This window comes from Silene latifolia, chromosome X, assembly GCF_048544455.1.
Source record: "Silene latifolia isolate original U9 population chromosome X, ASM4854445v1, whole genome shotgun sequence".
NCBI classification, from domain to species: Eukaryota; Viridiplantae; Streptophyta; class Magnoliopsida; order Caryophyllales; family Caryophyllaceae; genus Silene; species Silene latifolia.
The window spans coordinates 1,866,837-1,891,124 of record NC_133537.1 but is presented as its reverse complement, the minus strand read 5'-3'; the positions used below and the strand labels follow the sequence as shown (position 1 = coordinate 1,891,124).

Here is a 24,288-nt window from a genome sequence, read left to right as displayed (position 1 = left end):
AAGTTATAGAACATTGAAGAATAAAAATCAAACCTAATAAACATTTCCTTAATTCTATTTTTATTGTCTCCATTTTTATTTTGAAATGATTAGAAAAAAAGTAGTAAACTATCTATTTTATTCCTTAAACTAAAGAAAATTGAGACAGTATTTTTAGTTGGGTTATGTTTTTTCATGAACATAATTGTACTCGATCATAGATATGAAATACCATTATACTACCATTTAACCCCCCCAAAAAAAAAAGACATCATCCGGATCTAATACCACAAAAACCGGTTCATGGCCCAAATTGGCTGAGCTCGTCACTCTGCTAGTCATTGACCCGATAAAAGCCCGCACATACCCGTTTCCGGGCAGTAGGGTGTCAAGGTCCGGTATTTTGAGCCGGAACAAGGAGCACACCCTTGGGCCTTGTCTAGTTTCGGGACCAGAATGCAAGCTTGATAGGAAAGCACTAGTGCAGGATTGCTAACTAGTGCCTTCTTAGCTATCTCGGACTGTGTGTCAGAATCCTCCCTAATCTCGATTATCAACGGTTGACACACGCAAGTTTCAATTTGTATTTGAATCGAAGCAAAGAGTAATAACAAAACTTGTTATTACTCGGGTTCTTTCTAAAGAGGCTTATTTGATAGTACAATACTTGCCTTAAGAGCAAAAATAAAGTCTAATCATAAAGGGATCATTGTTGATAACTATCTTATTTTCTTCAATTCTTTGTTTCTTAGCTCTTCAACAATCTGAATCGGCTATCCCATAGACTCACGGGTCTGGAGTGAACGAACTGGTGTGCAAATTCGGGCAACCCAATTGGCAAATGAATCACAAATAGATACACGCAAATGACCTGTGATTCATTGGCCGCTTGACTGAAACTGGAAACTCGACATCTAATTTCTGAAGGTCGTGGCATTCCATGGCTTCATCCCATGACCTCCCTTATATAGCTATCCCACCAGAACAACTTTTTGTGACAAACTGTGGAAAACCTACTTTGGCCATATTTCCGAATTCTGATAATCTGTTCCAGAAGAGGTAGCAGCTAAAATTACACAAACATAAACAAAACTTTAACTTCGCACAAAATGTCACAATAATAATTGCTCCCATTGCTTCGGAAAGATGTTCCACATTCATTTTACACAGAATCAAGAGATAGTAATATGCGAAGGGAAATTGAAGAAGGGAAAGAACGTGGAGTCACAAGTCACATAAGAATCACAAAACATAGACTAAAAAAGAAAGGGAAACATCTTAATGAAATTCCACAAAACGAAAATGAGGAACATGTTCGTGATGCGGAACGAGTACACTCTTTACGTGTAGAAAATAACAACACGTATACAGAATTGATCCAATAACAAGACATGATCCAATAACAAGACAGAGACCTCATTCGTAAAAAAAAAAAGCAACCCTTTAAAAGCCACAAAATATAAAGTCCTCTCATTTAGTATGCTCGATTGCTCTCATTTTCTTTGCCTCATTTCTCGTTATCCGACTCAAAGTTTAGTCTTCTACTAGTTCCACAAAATATATTCAGATATTTCTTGAAGTCTTCTATGTTTAGTCTTCTACTAGTTCTCAGTATGTATTTTGCTAAACATATTATAGAGTATTTTTCGTTGAAACACAGGTACGTTTGATTTTTTCTCACTACTTCCCGAAACAGACAACTGAATTAAAAAAAAAAAGGATATTCAGTGCACTGTTTATAACATAAACCTCCAAAAGCCCTCTATCTTGAAATTCCAAATCAGCCATCAACACAGGAAAAGGTATATCGAAACAACACACCTCAAACAGCTTAATTCTGAAGAGCGGAAATCTTCGTCATATGTATCACAATGGCAGAGGCTCTGCCTTCAGAACCCCACCAACTTCCATTCTCCACGACTGGTCTACAAGCGGAGCTAGCTCTCTGTCGGAGGTACACAACATGGTCAAACATATCCAGACGACCAAACAATGTAGGCTGGAGAATAAGAGCCCTCAAGAAAAGCTTACTTGAGATCATGGCTGACAACAAGTAAAGTCAGTTCTTTCTTCAAATGCTTTAGTAGTTTTGCTACATCAGCGCGTGCCTTCCAATCTATATGCATCGAGAATTTCATCGAACCTTAAGCTTATATGTTCATAAATTGGATGATCACATGAATTAAGAAGGCTACAATTCTACAAATCAATTTCTATAGCTAACTCACATCGCAACCTTACCCCTGAGTTGTGAGCACACAATACAGAAAGGCTGTTTCCAAATGACTAAAAGTGAAAATTGCATAGAATTGCATTAAACAGAAGCTACTCTACAATTAAAAAAAAAAAAAAAAAAAAGAAATAGTCAGCTTATTGTAGCTTAATAACTGTGAAATTTACGATTTCTAGAGGAAAAATGATGGGCCATTGGACAAACTGGTCACTTCAAAACACTAATTATCTACTTGCTGTCTGTTCTAAACATAACTAGCTTGGCACTTGGTATGCTAGTATATCCATCATGTCATTTATTTGGTTATGCTGAAACTGAAGATATACCCTACTACAACTTTCCATCAGTGCCACAGATGGTCGATTAAGGGGGTTGCAGTACGCAATCTTATCCCTGTGTTAACTTAACACAGGGACGCTGTCTCCGGGTGACATAATAAAAAATGTGTCGTTAAATACACTAACTCTGCTACTTCACCATTCAAGAAGCATCGAGAGTTCAGAAAGTAACTTTGCTTTATTCCACTATATCTCAAAGCCGAACAAGATAAACAATGACAAAAAAAAGGTTGCAAAACCATAAATGCAGCTCCATACCAAGACCAGCAAGGGGCTCATCCAGAATCAATAATTCAGGAGCTTGAACCTGAAACAAGAATAAGATATTTATCGAAAATCTAAGCTACATTTAGATATCAAAATATAAAGCCAGTTGTACTAATTAACGGTGCCTACCAATTGAATGGCAAGAGCCAGCCGGCGCTTGTAACCCCCACTCAAGGACTGAGGATCTTTGTCCAAGGGTACGCCATTTAGACCAACCTAATAATGAGGGGGGAAACTTTAGTAAAACAAAGTTCGGAAGAAATAAAGGATAGTTATTATCTACAAAATTTGGATCAAAACAAAAGAAAACTGATACGGCTTGAGGGGTTGGTAATTGGTTCATGTCATATACTAATGAAAGAACTTTTCTTTTCAGAGAGAAGAACAATACCGAGTTAAAAGCCCTTGCAAGATTTGAAGCAAGATGTCCCCTTTGTTGAAGACTTCCCTTTTGCTTTGGCCACCCAAAAGTTACCTCCTCCACCAGAGTATCAGCCAGGAAGTACCTGGTAAATATGATTAGCTGTGAGACAACTTAGAACGTCAGAATAATCTCAAAATAAATACGAGGATAAGGAACGACATTGCCTAATTTTTTGTATAGGTTAAAAGATGAACGAGTTGTACTGCACTTTTTTTTTTTACAAAAAATGAGGACCTCTAATCTACATAAGCACCGTCAGAAGATGGTGACGTGACACTAACATTTCAATAAAGAAGCAAACAGAAGTGAGTCAGGAATCATAACTTAATAAATGGATTCAACCAGCAGACATCGGACAGCATCAATGCAGATCAATGATGATGTATTCATTTTAAAAATGGTAATAGCAGGAACAAGAGAACTATCCATGAGGAGCTGGAGTTGTGTTAGGGAAACCTAACCCAAGCGAAACTCAATTGGCTGGATACAAAGGAACTCATTAACTACGGAGTACAACAACATCACCACAGTACCTCAGGGCTCCCTCAAATTAAGGGGTAAGAGAGGGTCATATATACGCAGTCTTACCCACGAGCAACACAAAGAGGCTCTCTCAAAATGAACCAAAGTAAAAATTACGTCAAAAGCAACACAGAATGACTGCTAATTCGCCAAAAAAAGAGTAGCCTGTTTAGTGAGCCATTTTGCATTATTCCATCGTAATTTTTAATTTATGGAGTATTAGATGAAAAACAAAAAAAGCATAGCTTTTGTTCACTTCCTTTTCTTACACTGCTATATTATCAAAACAGTCTTATCTCCAAATAATAAGCTAAATTTTCTACAATTCCACGTCCAAAGACCAAACAATTGGACAAAACTAACCCGTATCTAGCAGATATTGTATACCTCTCAGGGAACTGGAACACGATACCAACTTTCTCTGGTGGCAATAACTGAGCAGGCTGATCTGGATGTCCATCCTCCCCATATTTCTGGACTAGAATGGAGCCCGATGTTGGTTTGTTTAGCCCAGCAAGCAGCTGTTAAAAAATAAAATGTCAAAACAAAAATCAAAAGGGCAAGATAGTAAAGAGGTCACTCTTTTAAGTTGAACTGTTTATGTGGGAAAAGAAAATAAAACGAACCTGCAATAGTGTTGTTTTCCCACTGCCACTTCGTCCAAATATTAAACCAAAACTGAAGCAACCCATGAGAAGAGGTCAGTTGTCAACAAATTATTCGCTACAAGCTGGCTTCATGTTTGATGTTTCCATTTCTAGCGGAGCCAATGATTTACTAAGGCATTCTAGTGGAATATAGAAAATGGCCCACTAAATTGTCTGCATTACATCATGTAAAGTGGCAGCCATTCGATCTAATTCTTGACGCGACTTACATTATATGTAATCCTGACAGTCTCTCTATGTTTTCACAACAGGGATAAGACTAACAGAGCTCACTAAACTAGTACATCCTTGATTCTTAAGTATCTCAACCAAGCATTTTCTTAAGCACATCAAACAATTTGAATGTTAAGATTAACAAACATTAGGGAAGAAACATCTATAGACCAAACAACAGAAGTACACACAGAGACAGAAATATCAGAATAGAATAGAGAGAAACAAAGCAGCTTGGTCCTCAAGCTGTTCAGACACTAGTTTAAGGGTTAGTGAGCGAAATTTCCATGGGCATAACAGAGTACCTTTTCTGTGGAAGGCGGAAGCTTATATCATCCAAAAGATTGATCTGAGTCCCAGGTGGTTTATAGCTGAGATTCCTAACCTTACCAAAGAAGATGAAATTATTACAGAATGTACAGCTCCACAGTAATCACAAAAATACCAACTTCGGCAAAGCCAGAGAATTAAATGCAGTTTGAAGTTATAACAAATTAACAACCCATCTATTCAAATTTCTGAAAGAGTAGTTGCACTACCTGCAAACTACCTCTATCGACCATGAAATGCACAATGCCACAACCAACTAAAAGCACTTTTTGATTATATTTGGTTGATCAACCAAATATTCATGCCCCTCAAAGTTAGCCTGAACTAAAAGACCAAATTATATTTAAGGGTAATCAACACCAGTTCTACCCTCTTCGTTGAACTTCGTTTGGGTTAGCTACGAGAAAATGGATTGGTTTGAATCAACTATTTCCCTCAGAATGCTCAGGGTTACACTAAATGATAAGAAATTCAATGACAATTCTCTTAGGAACATAAAGTTACCCATTTGGTCCAAGTCTCATGGACAACATTACAATAGGTTAAATTATGATTGGAAAAATTCATTAATTATACCAAGTGTTCCTTTCTCATTGAATTTTTCCACACAGTGAAACTTAAAAAAAGTCGAATCTCCTTCACCATCCCTTTATTGATGCAACATTGGAGTAACCTAAGTGCCTAAAAGTCTCAAGCAGAAAGACATGCTTACTTGACAGCTACATTAGACAGACTCAGCTGCAACTCCTGCAAGTGTCGAATGTGGGTGCGTATGAACTGTCGGACATTGTTGTTTTGTCGAAAATGACGTGTTTTGACCTAAAAAGAAATATCTTTGTCGCGGTATGTTGGAAGGGGGGTCATATCATATAGAAAGTCGTGTCAACATGTAACAATGACACCTAGCCAAAGTGAAGTGTCGAAGAAACATAACTTGCTTCCCTAGTTCCCCAACAATCCATGAACCCGAAGGGCCCGAAACCAAAGACATGATCAAACTTAAGTTAAACATAAGCTAGCACCAGTAACCATTTACCAATATCTTTATCAATTTCCATGTTTCTTCATGATTAAATCAAATCAATTAAGTAACAATGACTAACATTAGGTTAAATCCGCGCTAAATCGCAACACAATTTGATCTAATTGCAAGTTAAGACAACATTATCATCCCCAATTCAAGAGATTACCAACCCATTGAACAAATAACAAGGAAATTTACATAAAAATTGCAACTTTTACATATACTACTTCAATCAAATAAACAAAGAAAAAGAGGGACATACTTCAAAGCAAGAATGATGGCAGAAAACTATCAAAGATTGTAACTTTCTTCTTGACTTCAATCTGAGACACAAAAAAACAGTCAAAAATACGCCTCCGTTCCAGTCAATTTATTTATTATTTTTCATCGGGATATTTTAATCAAACGTAAACAAATAACTTGGACGGAAGAATTACCGATTTTGAGGAAGAGTTGAAGAAGAATTACCTGAAATGAGGAGAAATTGGAAATGGGTTGTGAAAACCAATTAATTTGGGGATTAGAAATGGTGGCAAGTAAGCAGCTGAGGAAACCTCCATTGTTAATCTCAACTCTCAAGTGACCCTTGTTTTTGAAGGGTCGATAAATTTTGAGGAGTAAAGAAGAATTGGAAACGGTTTAACCGGGAGGGGGGGGGGGGGGTGTTTAAATCGGGTCGGTTTTTTTGGTTTTAACGTAATTTGGGTTGGCTTCGGGTCATACTCGGGTTGGTTATTATCAAGTTATTTAGAGATAATTGTCAGTTTTCAATAATAAACATTCGGGTTTGGTCATATAAACGTCGGTCAATTCAAGTTCGGGACAAGATCGAGTCCTCATTAGTTTGGGTGTCAGGTCGGGTACTGATCGTGTTATTCGGATCGGGTTATTTCAGCCGAGTCAATTTATATTGCTTATGTGGAGCAATTGGGGTTGCTTTTTTACGACTGTTCTGTTTGAAAATTTTATTTTTAATGTGTGTAGGTCCGAAAAAGATAGCCGGGGCAGTCGGTCAGACCTCTCTCAACGAAAGGAAGATCCGCCACTGCTAGAAGCTTATTAATAGACCATCTTATCAAAATTCCCGTTCAGAGTTATAGAACGCTGCCACTGTCATTTGCTTGGAAACATTTGTTGGTCTACGTTGAAGAATAGAGATTAATTAGTGCATAAATCATAATTGATCGGATAAGTAGTAGTACAACACTAGTTGCTACAAATTACAATGCCGTAAATGTTGCTAACTGAAATTAACATTCAATAATAGCTAAAACATCCTAAGAACAATTTATTTAAAAGAAATTATAAAAGCATAAAAATCAGGAAGAATTTCAATGGTGACGCTATTTTCTTATTCCATCCAGCCGATACTTAACTAGAGAACGCATATAATCAGGGACTCATTTGACTCCTTGGAGCGTTCTCTATAAATTTAGCGTCTGGTTCAGGAAATACAGGTGGCACATCAGTTGAAGTCCCTGGTTCGCTTGGTGCAGGAATCACAGGACCTGAAGGAAGCGAAGGAAAGATAGGCCCCGAAGGCAAAGAAGGAAATGTCGGTCCAGATGGAAACGAAGGCATGCTTGGAAAGGGTAAAAGTGGGAGGAAGTGAGGTGGTATCATTGGTTCTTGGAATCCCGGGAATCTTTGCCGGATTGCTTTGTCGGTTCTAGAACCGCTCAACGAGTCAACTGGATGAAGTTGTCTAGCTGCGGTATGGGGTGTGACAAAACATAACGTCAGTGACAACGCGAGAAAGAGGACAACAGAAGCCATTATTGTTTGGTGAGTTATCATGAGAAATCAAGACGGTTATATAGAGGGCAGGAAAGTATTGCAGAATGCAAAATGACATGTTGCATGGTAGCTCTAATTCAGACCTAATACCATTAGTGCAGTTTTGCATGTTAATTGTAGGAATTGTTAGAATTTAAGAGTGCTCACATTTTTGGTGTGAATTTTTGAATTTCGTGCCAAAAGCTCAGATGAAAACGGGTTATAAGAAATCGAGTGTTGAGTTATCCTACCGATAAGTTCTCTCTGGTTTACCGACTTCATTTCGCAAATTATTGAACAGAATCATGCTCTGATTGTACCTGCTAAACTTTGTAGATGAACATTATTTGTTCATCAAATTCCGATGCAACTGTCTTCCCAATTCAAACTTTCAGAACAACTGAACATTATTAGTTACTTTTATTCAGAAATAGTTATGTACTAAAACCTCACATAAAAAAGGGTCACACAATCAAGTTATGATAGTTTTCCGAAACAAGCCACACTTCGTAAATAGTTAACCTTCAGAACTGTTAAAACGTTATCCGAACTTTAGTATTTCCATATATAGAAACCAAGTAATGGCTCAGGGTTGTTATTTCAGTTCTTACTTCCGCCAGATTGTTCACCTTGATTGCCAGAATTACGAAGTTCTCGAGACTTGGTTACCATTTTCCGCATAAAAGAAGTCTGATAGCCGGACTCATCAGGAGCAGCAGCAGCAGCAGAGAATGATGAGGTAACCATACTTGAGTTTGAAACTCGCAGCGATTCGTTGCTCAAGGAAACAGCTTGAGTGGATGCTCTCTGATACCTATGAGCATTTCCCTTAGAAAATGCAAGAGCCCTTCCCCCTGATTCATACTCAGCCCGGCTTGACCACCTCTCCTGAATATGTCTCACCTCACCATCTAACAAAGTCGAATACCTGTCCCCTGCCTGAGCTGAGTACGATGCCATGATTCTCACCCTTCTTTGGCCTAACAATTCTCGAGCATCCTCGAGTTCTCCTCTCTCAGCCATTTCTTGTGCCTCCGCGATCCCTTCTGCTATTAAGATTCGGTTCCTCTCCCTATCCACCTCTAGGCATACCTGTCTGTCTTCTTCTGATAGATCCTCAGTTGTCGGCCTTCGAATTTCTACTGTCACTGTTTCAAATCACGAAGAATTAGAATTACATAAGAAATTAAGTCGGTGTGACTGTGACACCATCTGGTACAAGACTTACTGGTTTCAGATATGATGCTTTCATTTGATATCGGGTCTTTGTAGGAACATTTCACCTCTACTAACTTTGTCGTCAGGCTGTCAGTATCTTCTTGTGGGACCGAGAGGTTCACCAGGAATTGCTTCTCCTCTTCTGCATAAATATCCCCAACATATACTATCCCGTGTTGGTTACCATCATTGTCGATTGTGTTCCTGTACCTTCCAGAAGAGATAGACTGAATCTGGACTCTACTGCTTCCGGAGTGGACATGGATTTCTACTTCTTGACCAACAACACTCAACAGTCCACCAATGCACTGAGCAAAAGCATCCTGAATGATCTCGATTGACTCAATGTAAGAGAAGGTCCCACCTGACCCATCAGCAATAGCATGGAGAGCAGTCGCATCATGATCAGACCCAAACCCGAATGTGTGGACCGGTACAGGGACTACATCAGTTGAATCCTGATCAGGAACATTTGCCCTAATACACGGTGGGAGGTTGGCCAAGGCCTGAAGGAATTGAGCTCCAGATCCATTTTGATTATCCTGCCCATCCGAGAGAAGAATGATGCTTGCTACAGAGTTCTTCTGAGTTCGCTGTTCGAGCACTTGTACAGCCAACTTCAACCCGGCAATGATGTTGGTAGCCCCAGTAACTCGAAGAGAGTTCACTTCCCGCATAGTATCAGTTCGTCCTAAATCTGTCATTCTCCGAAGAGGGGTTATTCTCCTAGCCGTGGTTGAGAACACGATAACTGATAGTCTGTCTGTTGGGCCTAAGTTGTCAACCACAAAGCCCATGGCCTGCTTCAACAGCCTGATCTTGTCCCCGTTCATACTGCCACTGATATCAAGCACGGCCACCAAGTCAACAGGTGCACGTGCATCCGGCCTGTCTGATGCTTCCGGGGACAAAGGAGGTGCACGAATGCCAATAAGAACCGGAAATGAATCTGATTGCTCTGACCTGCTCAATGCAGGAAATTCAGGCAATGCCTTCACCGTCATTTGTCCACCCTGATGACCGTCTACTTGTGGTAGTGGGGCCGAAGAGTCGTCAGTGGATGGGAGAGGCTCATCATCAGCAAAATTATTACTGACTGGAGAATAGGGTTGAGGGTTCCTGACTCGACGAGTGATAGGAGGAGGAACGGGGTCAGGAGGGACGAATTGGGATGGAAGGTTAGTCCACTGGCAGCGACAAGTAGGACAGATATGATTGCCATGTTGGACATTACTAGCAATGCAATTGAAATGAAAGGTATGAGAACATTCAGCAGTGAATAATGCTTGTCCTTCTCTTGCTTTCAAGTTTTCTAAGCAGATGGCACATTCATCCTGGATCAGTACAGTTACAGCATACATAAATCAGTAAGTGTCCGTCCACATTCGCAATACAACTAGGACCCTGTTCTTTTGGATTTAAAGTCACTTAATTTAAGTTCAGTTCAGATCCTATAAGTTCAGTTCAGTTCAGATCCTATAAGTTCAATTCAGATCCTATAAGTTCAGTTCAGTTCAGATCAGATCAGTTTCAGTCCAAAAGAACAGGGCCTAGGAAACAAAATGATACAGGGTAGTAATCATGCTCTGGAATCGCAATTTCATCTTCATAAACAGTCCTAATGAATAAATTAAAGAGACGAGAAAAAATGGCAAGAGTAGACTCGTAAAAGTCGTATATAAGATAAAAGTGTAATTTTTATATATGGAAAAACAATGGCCTAATACTTATATTGTATAAAATTGATAGAAAAAGCCATTATCATATTCTTTTAACACAATCTTCAAAAAGACATCTAATAAACTGTAAGTGGGAGAGTAAATGAGACAGGAATTGTGAGATGTCTTTTGAAAAGACAACAACCATTCAACAATGAACAATCAACATGATTGCCATGTACGACTTTTACGAGTCCAAGATTACATAATTTTTCTAACATATACAATCAGAAACCAATGAATTGTGAGTCAATAATACAATATAAGACGGTCTTACACAAATTATGCTAATCCGCTTAGTTTTTTTAATCTTTTAAGTAATTAATACTTGAACAATAACAACAAAATAATAAAAAAAACATGTACCTTAGAGGAATTCATTATCGAAGGGAAGTTAAGGATGAACTCTGTTTTTTTTAGGGCAGCAACTTCTTAAAATTGACTTTTTTTTTGGATAAAAAATCTGTATATATACATATATCCTAACTTGGTATTTACGTGTAAACTTAGTGCTTAAGGAAATTATACCATTTTTTTCTTTAATTTTTTGTGTAAGTTGGGAGGAACCGTCAATATTATCGCATAAACATAGTCAATTTGCATAGGCTTGAGATTAGGTCAATTACACTTTCTTCTGTTTTGCTTGACGCGTTAAACGGTTGTTTTACACCTTTTGACGAATAGGGGGTGCATTATCCGATTCGGAGCGGAAAATTGGATCGGACCGAAACCCAAATAAAAAATTTCGGTCCAGTCCAAGCTTTTAAGAATTCCATTATCTGGTCCGTACCCGGTTTTTCCGGTTAGGAGTCAGGATCGGATTGGACCAGAAAGATCAGAATTTGCGGTTTTTTTTGTTCCTTAAATTAGTTTATATAAAAGTTTTTGTAACTGTTGGATTTGTCTTTATTAGACTTCAATAATACACATTTTACGTTTTTATAGGAATCCCCCTACTACTAAGAGAATAAAAATTCTCTTAGTTTTCCCTCCAAAAAAGCATCTACCTAAATTAGGAAATAAGTATCATAAAAATATGTTTTGATAATTATAACTCCAATCTTTTTATTAAATTCATAATTATTATTTTTTCATTAAAATTAAATAAAATTAGTAATTATAAATTAAAAGTTGTTAAATTTTTCAATAATGCAATAATTATTATTTTAGAGAATCACTTAACATTCCCTTTTTACTAAAAAAAAAACAACAAATCTCAAACTTTTTCCGCCTAAGTTTACCGCCTACGTCGCTAACTACTACTTACAGTACTTAGTATATTTCTCTAATTAACTACTCCCCTAATTCATTTTAATGATATTCGGATTTTGTACACAATAAAAGTAGCCATAAATATATGATCTATAATTGAAAATAGGAAAATACCAATAGTTTAATTAACATTTCCATCTAGAAAAACCGTGCTATAACACTGGAGCTACACTAGTAAGATTAATAATTTGCTTTATGAAGGTAATGTAAGTAGATCATTAAAACGAGTCGTGTCACGGCTCAGCCCTCGAGTGGAGCAATGATGCGGGCATGCAGCATTAGCATTTGGCAATAATGCAGACTATGCAGTGTCAGACTCTCAGTAATCTACTGAAGATCATTTTTATGGTGAAATCCTAGAATATCATGTCTCAACATCTTCATCTTTGTCTCCTTATGTAAAGACTGAGAATCAGTCAAAGAACCAAAATTCCAAGGAAATGAGATCAGTATCTCTTATGATTCAGATTCTTTAATACAAAATATGCTTAAACAGTAAGAACTGATCTATGATCTATGTTAGTCAGACTCGTTTAATAGTATCCAACACGGGTGCATGTCCAAGTGTAGAACTCGGCTATTCTTATGAAAAATATGCTTATTTTGGTTTAAAATGAGCTATTCACCCATGTCCGAGTGTCGAGTGTCGGACATAGGTACGTGAAGAAATAAATTTAATACGCCATACAAAAGATGTTTAAAAAAAGTGATTTGCATCAAAAGTTATGGGCAATAATTGAGGTCAGTGTAAACAAAAAAAATGCTGTAGTAATCACAGATGTTGACACAAAGGTTGTTCAAGCCAAATTGTGATGACAGCAGATGAAAGTTAAAATTTACAAGCAAACAAAGAGAAAAAGCATGAAACATCAATGTATGATGACACCAAATCTAATTTGACATAAACCAGCCTTTCTATACCTAAATTATTAGATATCTTTTCAGTGTTTGGGAAATTCAGGCATTGTAGCCGGAATGTTAATAGTCGTATCGGGTTTGATCAGTCGTATAATCGTATTTGCCAAATATTGATCATATATACCGGTCATGTATGTCAAATATCCGCAGTAACAGCTAACTGACGACTATTTTTAGGTATCGGAAAATATTGATGCTGTAAGTTGGAAAACCATCTGTGTTCAAGTTTCAGAAAATATAATATAATAATATGGTTAAAAAAGACACTTGACTAATTTGGAAGCGGCAACTTCATGGCATGACATGAGTTCTGTGCTGCAGACTGCAGTGTTGGAGCTACTAGGCTGGACTCAGTGCCTTGGTTAGGGGCAGGGGATGGATAACTATTACCATCAAACCTTATCAAAACACGCCGTTTTATTAGCGTATCAAGGGCTCCCACAAATCACCGGGTGGGGTGAAGGGACGGGTGTCGGAGGTACAGCCTTACCTCTATGCTAAGATATGCTAGGATGACTGTTTTTCAGATGACCCCTAATGAAATTTGCATTGCATCAAATGAAAAAAAAAAAAAAAAAAAAAAAAAAAAAAAAAAAAAAAAAAAAAAAAAAACTTGTAATAATCTCAATTCCTCGACTGCTGTACAGAGATCATCACCGGGATTTCAAGTTATCTCATTATGATCACAAAACTGCTTCCTAAACTATAATATACAAAACTTGAAAATTTTACTGAAATATGACAGTAACTGAAGTCGAACGAATGTTAAGAAAGAAAAGGGAGATGTTTCGGATGAAAACAAGAATTGAAGAGTGACGGAAATGATCTTATTAAAAATAATGAATCGAAATAAAACAGCAGAAGCCTCCCAACATGATTATAAACTGGAGGCTTAAGCATATGGTACAAAATCTTGTCCAAAACACTCACATTATACAAATTTAAGAAGGCAATGAATTCCAAATCAAAAGCATAATATATACTCCACCTGTTTACTCTCACTGTACAGGTCGAGAAATAAGAGCATCGATCCTGCAACATGATAAACTCTAACACAACCCCTTTCAAAAATGCAAACCCTAGCACAAATCTAATATATATGTCACCAGGGTTAGGATCGTTGTTTTCCGTATAGGTTGGAGTAAACAATCTTAGTCCTACGGACCAGGATTGAGGTCATAAAAATGGCGATAATGCAAAGTCCACCCATGATCATGGAAGTAAGGAAGAAACATATCGAACCTTCACACTTGGGTGGTTCATCCCCTCCTGCTCCTAGCATACTGCCGAAGATGGAGCCGAGAGGAGGATGGCGTTGATTAGCTTGCTTCTCTGCTTCTCGATCATAGATGCTACTAGCAATAAGGCCCGAGAATACGAGTGAGCCGGCGGGATTTGCCAAGGTAAGGAAATTATATAACGATCCGAAATTTCTTAACCCAAAGAGCTCGGAGGCAGTGGCTGGACCCACTGCCCAATGTGCTCCATATCCAAGCCCAATTAACAAAGTTCCAATATACATTGCACCGGGTACTCCCAGGCCAATACAAATGTGTCCTGCGGCCATTATGCCTTGAGCTATAGCCATTGCCACCGGCCTTGGATAAGCATAGTCCCTACAAAAACAAAGTCGAGAAATAAGAACAATTACAGCAACAACATACCCCATTGCCTCAATGACTCACGCCTCTGACGAGGTAAAGGGGGTCCAGTCCAATGTATAGTCTTATCCAAGTGTCGAAAACAAACACAAAGAGGTTGTTTCCGAATGACCCTTTATGAAAATTGTCATAAAATGCATCAATGCAAGCATATAGAGTTTAGTGAGCTATTGCTTTATTTTATCATATTGCAAAGTAGAAGTATACGAAAATTTTGGCCCCCGCTGGAAATGAAAACAGAGAAATTAAAATGAAAAATGAGGTAAATCTAGGTGAATGAGAGTTATACCTAACAACGATTTCAGACAAGTAACCTCCTCCAACACGACCAAGGAAATTCCAAATGCTAATCATGGATACGAAGATATGAGTATTATCATAGCCTAAAGATTGGCTCATCTGACCAAGATTGTCAATAACAGTCAAACCCGATCCAGAAGCCAGCATGAAAGGGCAAAACATTAGCCAAAAGTCGGCCTTAATCAGGGCCTGTGCTAATGTGAAATCCTCCCCTCTATGAGGGCCCTGTCTTCTCTTGACCCTCACTGCTCCTTCTGCTGCTGCTTGTGCTACCTTTACTTGCAATTGGGCGATTCTTTTCCTCCTTTCTGAAGCCGGAAGCAAGTCAACATCCTTTGGCTTCTCATCTTCGACCTCACTAAAGAAAACCTCGCCATCAGATTCTGCGGCTTTTGATGTCTCCTCTTTGCGAGACTCCGGCAGAAGAGCTTCCTCGACCGACAATCTTGGTTCTTCTCTGAAAGCCAAGGACACGGGAATTCCTAAAGGGGCCAACAGTATTGTGAATAAGATGACAGTGAACACTATAATTAGAGTATGGCTGACGTCAATCAGATCTTCAACGAGCATGACACCCATTAGGTAAGCAGCTATCACAAGGCAAGCACTGTAGACAAGCGAGAAACTTGCCCCGTCAGACGGACGGACTTGTCTGTGACCTTTGACAGGCCTTATGAAGAACATTAAGGCAATGACTACCATTGAAGGCCCAACTGCTATCATGAAGACAAGTGATGCATGGTCAGGGCTGTGGATGAGAGCATAAATTTGGGTCAAAATTGCCCCACTTAAGCCAGCAAATCCTTTCAAGATGCCCACAATTGGACCTCGACTTTTGGGAAAGTTCTGCACACAAGAGACAAGAGCAGCTGTATTCCAGTATGTTTCCCCGTTCGTTCCGATAAATATAAGCAAACACATCTGCAGATGATTGCAAATGAATAATATTAGCTCATCTGGCTTTGAACTATGCTAGACTGTTCGTACATGTTTAAGTAGTTCGCCTGATTAGAGCAGAAGCACTTCCACAGGTCAATCATGAAGACATGAAACAGTATCTTCAATATGAATCCGAGTCACATACAGCAAACAGTAGTAACATTCCTTCAACAAGGATCCAAAAAGTAGAAACTACATAGAGAAGCCATAAGGCAGCTTGAAACACCAACATGCTTAGAAAAGGACATTACTTGCATAAGATCATCAATGAATTCTAACAATTCGCTACGGAGTACATCAGAAGAAAATGATTCAAACAAAACGACAACTTCCACAAACCCAACAAAGATATCAGTAAAACTAAGCCATCTCATAGAGAAACAACCAAACTCCTAACCCCAATAGGAGCATCACCTCCTACCAATCACCTCAGAAAGGATTGGCAAATTAAATTGATCAGCAAATTCACAGATTTGATATTGCACAATCTAGCAAAATCATTAACTCAATCAATTGAAAAACCGCCATCCATTAATCATTCATCATCAAACTAATCAATCATCCATCAGGCATAAGTTGACTTTTCAATACATGATTCAACATAACCAATGCAACAACCACATATCCCTAATCCCAAACTAATCCGAGGCCGGCTAACATTAATCATCACTTGAAACCGTCAAGACAATAACCAAAATTATCTTAACATTAACAAAAAAAAATGCATTAATCTCAGTACAGAAGCTCAACATAAATCAATCCACTAAACCAGTAAATGCATGAACACATCAAACAATCAATCACAAATACATCAATCTTACTCAAAACCTCAAAATTGCATCAATCCCACTATACACCCCCTAAGTCCTATTCATTTCTTTACATTTGATTAAAATACACCTCGCTGAAAAAAAAAAAAAAAAAAAAAAAAGATTGGGACGGAGGGATTATCAATCAATCTATAGACCTCAGAAATGAATCTACAAGCACATCAATCATACTCAAAACCTCAGAAATGCATCAATCCCACTCATCCTACTCATTTATTCACCTTTGATTAAAACCCGCCTCACAAAACTTAAAAAAAAAAAAAAGGTAAACAAATGATCGAGACGAAAAAGTAGAAAACTTACAGCCCACAAAGGCAAAGGAGGAGCTCTACCAGTAATACAAAGCCAAACCCAACCATGACCAATCAAATTCATAAGAGCACCAACAAAAAGAGCAGCCCATAATGGTAAAACTTCACAAACATAACCAGTTAAAAACCCAACACTATCTCCTAAATCTTTAGCAACACCTAATCTTGCTACTTGTCTTTGATTATAATTTAAATTTGTTTTAATTACTGGTGATATACTCCCAAACATATACCCAATTCCTGCACATGATTGTATCCATATTGCTGCTACAAATACTAACCATCTGTTACTGATAAATGATTTTAATCTCTCATTTTGGAACATTTTTTCTTGATTTTTTTTTCTTGGGTTTTTCTTATTTTATGTAAAGATCACAACTTTATTGTGTTTTTTCTAGTATTTTACTGTTTTATGATTGAATTTTGTTGTACAAATTTTTTGTTTGCTTAGTTTATGCCAAATCTGTCTCTGTAGAGATTTAAAAAGAGCACGAGGGAGTGGAGGGGAGGAATGTGATTGTGATGAGCTGGTTGTGATACTCGTTAGTTTATGATTAATATTGTGCATTTTTAAATCGACAGCTATGGTTGAAAGACATTTGTGATGATTGAATTTCAATTGCAAAATTCCAATTGTTTTAAAACTCCGTTTATTTATTCGTCTTAAAATTAAAACGGTTACCTAATATTTCACTTGAATGATTGAATAGATGGGATAAACTATTTGGCCTGGTTCTTTTTGGCTTAATTTCAACTCATTTCAGCTAAGTTCGGTTCTATTTAGTTTAGTTCAGTTTAGTTAACTTTATTCAAATACGGAGTAAACTCCTCATTTAGCTTCATTCAACTTATTTCAGTTTCATTCAATTCAACTCACCTCTCAATTCAGTGTTTAGTTCCCAACACTTTATGATTTTGTCTTGTCCAACGTTCTTGATCTCTTTAAAATTTAAGAGAATTTGTTATTTATTTACCGTTTATTTATTTAAATGGTAACTTTCGTCAACTGATATGGTACATACGATATGTCCATATATGATTTATTTGCTCGCTTATCTTTGTTTATGTCAAAATATTGTTGAGGTTGCTCAACTAAAATCTAATTACCAATTTATAAAAAAAAAAAAGAATAACAAAAAAAAAAAGAATAACAAAAAAAAAAAAAGAATAACAAAATCTAATTAGGAGTACTAAATATTTTTTTCATAATTTTGTGTAACTTGTTAATGTCTGAAGTGAGCGAATTTAACAAAAACAAAATTTTTAAAAAGTGTAAATAATTTTAAAAATTATTAAAATTATGAGAAAATGTAATAAAATTAGGTTTTTTTTATATACCTAAAATATAATAATTTTAATAAAACTATAAGAAAAATGATTTTTTTTTTCAATAATTTTATGTAATGTTATATGGAGTATCGTATTTAAGCAAATTACACAAATTTTTGATGTAAACAAGAAAAAGATGGTATGATATGCAGAAAAATCAAATCATAGGACATCCCAAGCACAATGTGAAGAGGATATGTATCATTGAAAAATTATGAAAGCTTAGGTGTACATGATTTTTTTTTAGGTAAAATAAAAATTCCAACATAGTTGGGCGGCTTAATCTTATACACTTTCTCTCAATTGTCACTATCCATGACTCATCTTTTATGTAGTACTCCTCCTTTAGATGGTGAAAATCAAACAAGTCCACTTAAACATACTCTAAATTAATTAAGAATCATATTATTATGTTCATCAAAAAAAAAAAAAAAGAATCATATTATTATGTCAATGTCATCAAAATTTCTTACAAAGTGTGCAAGGTTAATTATTGATTAATCAAAGTTAGTGTCATGACTCATGTTGTAACTAATGCCGGCTATGTTGGTCTTGGTGATATTGATAGCACAAATTTTCATTTTTGACGGACTTTTTTGTCAGAAACTTGTGATCTTTTATAAGCTATAAGTGAAAAAGTAAATGGGAGACGGGTTGTGAGAAGTTACAAGCGAAACCTTTTGTATTAAATATTAATAGATAGATGGTATAGTTAGGTAAAGCGGTTGTGGTTGTGTGTGCATCACCCTCCAAGTAACCAAACTAAGTCCCGAATCCGACATGACGCCTGATTAGGTCGTCATTTACTCATTTTATATCAAAAAGACTTACTAAAATCGGGTATGTTTCAAATAACACAAATTCTCCTTTAAAACGAAAATATTCATCTTAATATTAAGAGGAGTCAAGTATACCTATGTGAGATGAATAAGATAAATGCATAATGCATACGGAAAAACAAAATCTTTGTCTTATCCACACAAATAATATATTACTTGACCGTTTTATTCTTAAGACCGGATATATATTTGGTCTTAAGAGAGACCTATTGTTCAAATAATTAGTCTTAGGCCCTGTTCTTTTGGACTAAATTTCAGTTTATTTCAGCTTTATTCAGTTCAGTTCAACTCAGCTTTATTCAGTTCAGTTTAATTCAGCTTTTCTATTCGCAAATTAACTCTTTCCTTCAATTCTGTTCAGTTCAACTCAATTATATTTACTCAGACACTTTCAGTTCAAAGAACAAGACCTTTCGTAGCCCGTAGGTATAAATAAAGTCTATAAACGTGGTATAATCACGTTTGTATATCAAAGAACTCCTGACGTCCACAGACCACGGTCCACGGCCCACCATTTTGTCAAATAGAAGCAAATATCGCACAAGTAGTGGGCCCGATTACTTGTCTTGTCACCTCTGAAATAATACCCACATTCTTTTTCCACGATTAGTCCAAACATGGTAACGATGAATTGGATTTGAACTTCCATATGGCCCATCAGACTTGGTAAAATCAACCCGATCGGAATAGACTTACCTAAATTACACCACTTTAATTTGATAATCTACATAATAGTATATAGACCAATAACGTTTAATTTGTTAATGGAAAAGATCAAACTTTAAATTCTATTTTTTTTTAATTATTGTACAAAGTACAACACTAATTGCAAAACTGTTATTCGTGTTATTTAATAATTCCTCCAATTTTTTTATCTTCTCATTTGCTTTAGTATGGTTTCTAAGACAGAACTTTGACCATTTTTTCCAACTTCTATTTGTTTTTTTTTGTCGAAAAAAATATTTAGCAAAAGATAATCTCCTATATACTAAATGAATAGGAAAACTCAAAGATTTCCCGCCTAAAACACTTCCCTTATTTTAATATAATCTTTTATTTACTTTCCTACTTTGATGTAATTTCATATTTAGGATTTGCCTTTAAAAAATTCGTTCTTTCTAGGATAATCCGTAGCGAAAAGACATGCTATATAAAACAATACGGAGTTTATTTTCGCAATACGATTTTTACTCATTATAATACTTTTTACATCAAATTTTCCATCCCTCTATCCTTGACTTAAAAAATATTAAACCTAATTTTTTATTGTTATAATTTTTTTTCTCAAATAAAAAACAATAACGAAAACGTTAAAAAAATAATGAATTCTCAATTTACAATCAATAAATAATATACTCTCTCTTATTCACTAACATCTTCCACATTTCCTAGAGCGGAAAATTCACAAAGATCTTCCACTTTCCTTATTTGTCTATCATTTGTGGTTAATATAACATGTAACCCCACATTCTCTCTCATATTTTCATTTTCATCCATATACTACCAATCCACTAAATATTGGTCCAAAACCAATGTGGAAGATCATATAGAATAGGAGGGAGTACTACGGAGTAAATAATAAAATTCTATAAATATCGTGCATACATTGCACGGGATCTATGCTAGTTTGATAATAAGTAAATATTTTATTTTCAACATATTTACCAAGTTCAGAAACTTTGGCCTTCAAAAAGCAAATGCGAAGATAAAAAAATAGAGTAAGTATCAATAAATTTTAAAACAGACCGTGAATTTCACGGGTTTAAAACTAGTTTGTTTACATTTCTATATTAGCGATGCTTCTAATGAGAAATTTGATCTCCCCTAGACCTGGTCGACAATAACCACAAATGGTCCTTCATCTCTTCTTGGTCTTCGTACCAAAAGCAAAGGTAAACAAATGATAGGAACGGACGGCGTAGATTGCACACATTACACATAATTACATAAACATATGTCATTCCAAATGGTCAGCTTACAGTACATGGTCTAGAAAACATTTTGCAAATTATTCCAAACCACATTAAAACATTACAGAGAAGTTTGTTATGGTACAAATAAATGCATTACCACCTCAAACAAGTACAGACACGGGAAATCGACATTTACGACATTGCTGGTTTTTTGATGGTGATGTCAATAGGAGGCCTGCTTTTGGATCATCAACGAGGATGATTCATTTCTATTATCATATCCCTTTGTTGACTGTACTGCCCTGAAAATTCTGCAGTACTTGGATTATAACCAGTAGACGATTCAGAAGGACGAACATCTTTGCTGCCTAATAAGTGCTTAATTTGGCTCTTCAACCCTTGCAACTCGATTGCTACTTCCTTCATAGTAGGCCTATCATCACCTCTTACACTAAGGCATCTCTGTATAAGGTTAGCCATAGTGTAGAGCTGCTCTTGGCTTGCTTCTTGCAGGAATCGAGGATCGACTACTTCTAATAACTTGCCTTTTTTCATCGCTAAGACAAAGTAAATTGACAAATTTCGCTCAGGAGATGTCGGCCTGTTTTTAGTTAAGAGCTCAGTAAGAACAACCCCAAAACTGTAAACATCGCTTTTATCAGTAAGTTGGCTTGTTAGGAGGTACTCGGGATCTAAATAGCCGATAGTACCTTGGACCAATGTCGTCACCTCCGCTTGGCCGATGGGTATTAGTCTCGAGGCACCAAAGTCAGCAATTTTAGTTGTGTTATTTTCGTCTAATAATATATTACCAGATTTAATGTCCCTGTGAATGATGGGTATAGACGCGTCATGATGAAGATAGGCAAATGCATCCGCAGCTTCTGAGGCCACCCTGATGCAATTTGGCCAGTTAAGCCAGGACGTACCATCTATGGTATGGATGTGCTCGTAAAGAGTTCCATGTGAGATGTACTCGTACACCAAAAGAGGCACTTCAGTCTCAAGACAACAGCCGAATAGTTTCACCACATTTCTATGGTTGATTTGAGTGAGGATCACCACTTCATTTATGAATTGCTCGATTTGAGTTTGATCTGAGACTCTTGACTTTTTGATGGCGACTACACGACCATCTTTTAAAATGCCTTTGTATACCATTCCATACCCACCTCTACCTAAGATTCGATCTTCATTGTAATTGTCTGTCGCTATCTTTAGTTCCTTCGGAGAAAATGTCCTTGTGTACGACTCCTGACCTGTGCTACTATCTCCTTGTGTTTGTTGTTTCAGAAGCAATCCTCCATTTTGTTGAAAGAATTTCGCTCGCTGTTTCATTAGCTTGTGTCTCTTGATTATACTATATATCCACGCGAATGACACAAACGACAGTAAAAATAACGTAACTAGGCCTGCATTTCAAAATTCCGACAACCATTTTGCATAACTATGTTAGCAGTAAAATTGATTAGCCCGCAAGGGTGGAGTCTAGTGGTTAAAACTTGGGTGAAATTCACATGAAACCCAGGTTCAAGCCTCCCCAAGAGCAAAATCTTGTGGAGCATTCTTGACCTGAGTGCATGCCTAATAGACTTCGAGCCTGTCACTTTCAGGTCATATTGAATAGAAAAATTAGTAAATTACCTATACTGAGCCACATAGCTAAGACGGTTCCACCAAGGGTACAACCAGAACCGTTCTTGTAACCATCGCCATGGTAACCTTTTCTGCAAAAACATATCTGACTACCAGGTACATTTCGACATTTATGGGAGCAAGGATTATTTGGACCTGCACATTCGTCTATGTCTGCAAAACAGGGAAAAAATTATGAAAAGTCGGTCTCTGTATAATAATACAGTAAAAATAAAACTTGGAGGTAAAGACTGACCTGTACATCCGAGATATGGATTACCCTCGTAACCTTGTTGGCAGTTGCAACGATATCCTTCTGTGGAAACATTATAGTCTATACATATAGAATTATGTTTGCAGGCATAACTGGACGTATTCTTCTGCGCTTGTTCACAGGTTAAATTACCGCCAACAGTCCAATCAAGCACGGTAGGGACATTCTGTAGAGTCCGTTTCTTGAATCCAGGGTCCGAAAGGTCTGAGAAATTAAACGTGTACTTATCGTGCTCTCCTAAGAAAGCGTGTTGGAAAGCACAAACGGTAAGTTAGGAATATGCATTATTACAGTCTGATCTTCGTCAGATTTGGGAGACAGTAAATCCCCATTTCGGTAGCACTTGGAAGCAATAAACATTCTCGCGCGTATCTCAGCGTCTGTTAGAGAAATATCAAGGATTTCACCATTTCCTATGAATGCCTTAGGTGGGTCATAGGAGGTGTTGCAATTTATATCATACCCGGGTCCAATTGAGCATGCTCCGTCTAGACCGATACCAAATGGATATGGAACAGTTAAATTGCCGCATTTTGCAGGGCAACCACGCTTCACAACCGAGGAGGTGGTGGCTTCGGCGTGTAAGAGGATTGCCAGGAATGTCCATAGGAGGAACTGAGCAAATAATCCCTCCTTGAACATTCTTTTTCTTACCTCGAACAAATGACTAGCCGTGGAAGCTTAACCAATAGTCCAATACTTGTTCTTGACTCAGGTGATGGTGATATGGAAAGCAACATATTTGTAGAACGCACGTAATCTAGGACTAGGTGGACGAATTAGAGTTGTTAAGCTTATCCTAATCAAAACGATTAATTAAGAGAATAATTCGGGAGTAACATCAATTAGCAAGCTGTCGACAAAGTTAATGCTTTTACCTAGTCTTTGAGTATAACTTGTTGATGAGTCCAGGGGACTCCGACGACTAGTCTACAAATTAAGAAAGACATTTTTGCCTGTACTCCAACTGTAAATGAGAACAATTCCCGGTATGTACTCCAGTAGTGTGGTTCATGTCATGTATACAAGAGACGACATTTTGATTAGAATATATCGTCTTGTAGAAATTACATCTCGTAAGCCCTTTCGCAAAAACTACATGTACTTCCCGTCAGAGCCCTTTGTTTGCCAACACTAAGTCCTTACTTATTGACCTGGCAAAACGGGTCACTCGGGTCGGGTACGGGTCGGGTCAGTTTGGGTCGGGTCATTTCGGGTCTGCCACATATTTCGGGTCGGGTTGGGTCGGATCGGGTCACTTTCGGGTTTCGGTCAATTTGGGTGACCGTTGTCGGGTCATTTTGGTCGGGTCATTTTCGGGTATAGGTCATTTTGGGTCGGGTTGCTTTTGAGTTAA

At 37.2% G+C, this 24,288-nt stretch overlaps 4 protein-coding genes across 4 annotated transcripts; all 4 read right to left on the bottom strand.

Moving 5' to 3' along the window:
- Positions 1-539: 539 nt before the first annotated feature.
- On the bottom strand, positions 540-6,609 carry LOC141622185 (ABC transporter I family member 11, chloroplastic-like). The gene is made up of 11 exons (XM_074438242.1): positions 6,467-6,609; positions 6,261-6,321; positions 4,950-5,029; positions 4,390-4,441; positions 4,151-4,284; positions 3,209-3,323; positions 2,947-3,033; positions 2,809-2,857; positions 2,011-2,095; positions 1,801-1,924; positions 540-1,024 (listed from the first exon to the last, which is right to left on the bottom strand). Exons 1-10 carry the CDS (start codon positions 6,556-6,558, stop codon positions 1,846-1,848), a joined length of 834 nt encoding a protein of 277 aa, XP_074294343.1. The 5' UTR covers positions 6,559-6,609; the 3' UTR covers positions 540-1,024; positions 1,801-1,845.
- A 1,695-nt stretch (positions 6,610-8,304) lies between these two features.
- Positions 8,305-11,306, bottom strand: LOC141622184 (E3 ubiquitin-protein ligase WAV3-like). Its single transcript, XM_074438241.1, has 3 exons — positions 11,077-11,306; positions 9,003-10,326; positions 8,305-8,922 (listed from the first exon to the last, which is right to left on the bottom strand). The coding sequence occupies exons 1-3, from the start codon at positions 11,089-11,091 to the stop codon at positions 8,375-8,377; spliced, it is 1,887 nt and encodes a 628-aa protein (XP_074294342.1). The 5' UTR covers positions 11,092-11,306; the 3' UTR covers positions 8,305-8,374.
- A 2,399-nt stretch (positions 11,307-13,705) lies between these two features.
- LOC141622183 (protein NUCLEAR FUSION DEFECTIVE 4-like) lies at positions 13,706-17,531 on the bottom strand. Its single transcript, XM_074438240.1, has 3 exons — positions 16,934-17,531; positions 14,851-15,782; positions 13,706-14,516 (listed from the first exon to the last, which is right to left on the bottom strand). Exons 1-3 carry the CDS (start codon positions 17,264-17,266, stop codon positions 14,012-14,014), a joined length of 1,770 nt encoding a protein of 589 aa, XP_074294341.1. The 5' UTR covers positions 17,267-17,531; the 3' UTR covers positions 13,706-14,011.
- A 3,702-nt stretch (positions 17,532-21,233) lies between these two features.
- Positions 21,234-23,573, bottom strand: LOC141622341 (putative wall-associated receptor kinase-like 16). Its single transcript, XM_074438388.1, has 4 exons — positions 23,223-23,573; positions 22,914-23,181; positions 22,667-22,831; positions 21,234-22,434 (listed from the first exon to the last, which is right to left on the bottom strand). Exons 1-4 carry the CDS (start codon positions 23,571-23,573, stop codon positions 21,272-21,274), a joined length of 1,947 nt encoding a protein of 648 aa, XP_074294489.1. The 3' UTR covers positions 21,234-21,271.
- Between the last annotated feature and the right edge of the window lie 715 nt (positions 23,574-24,288).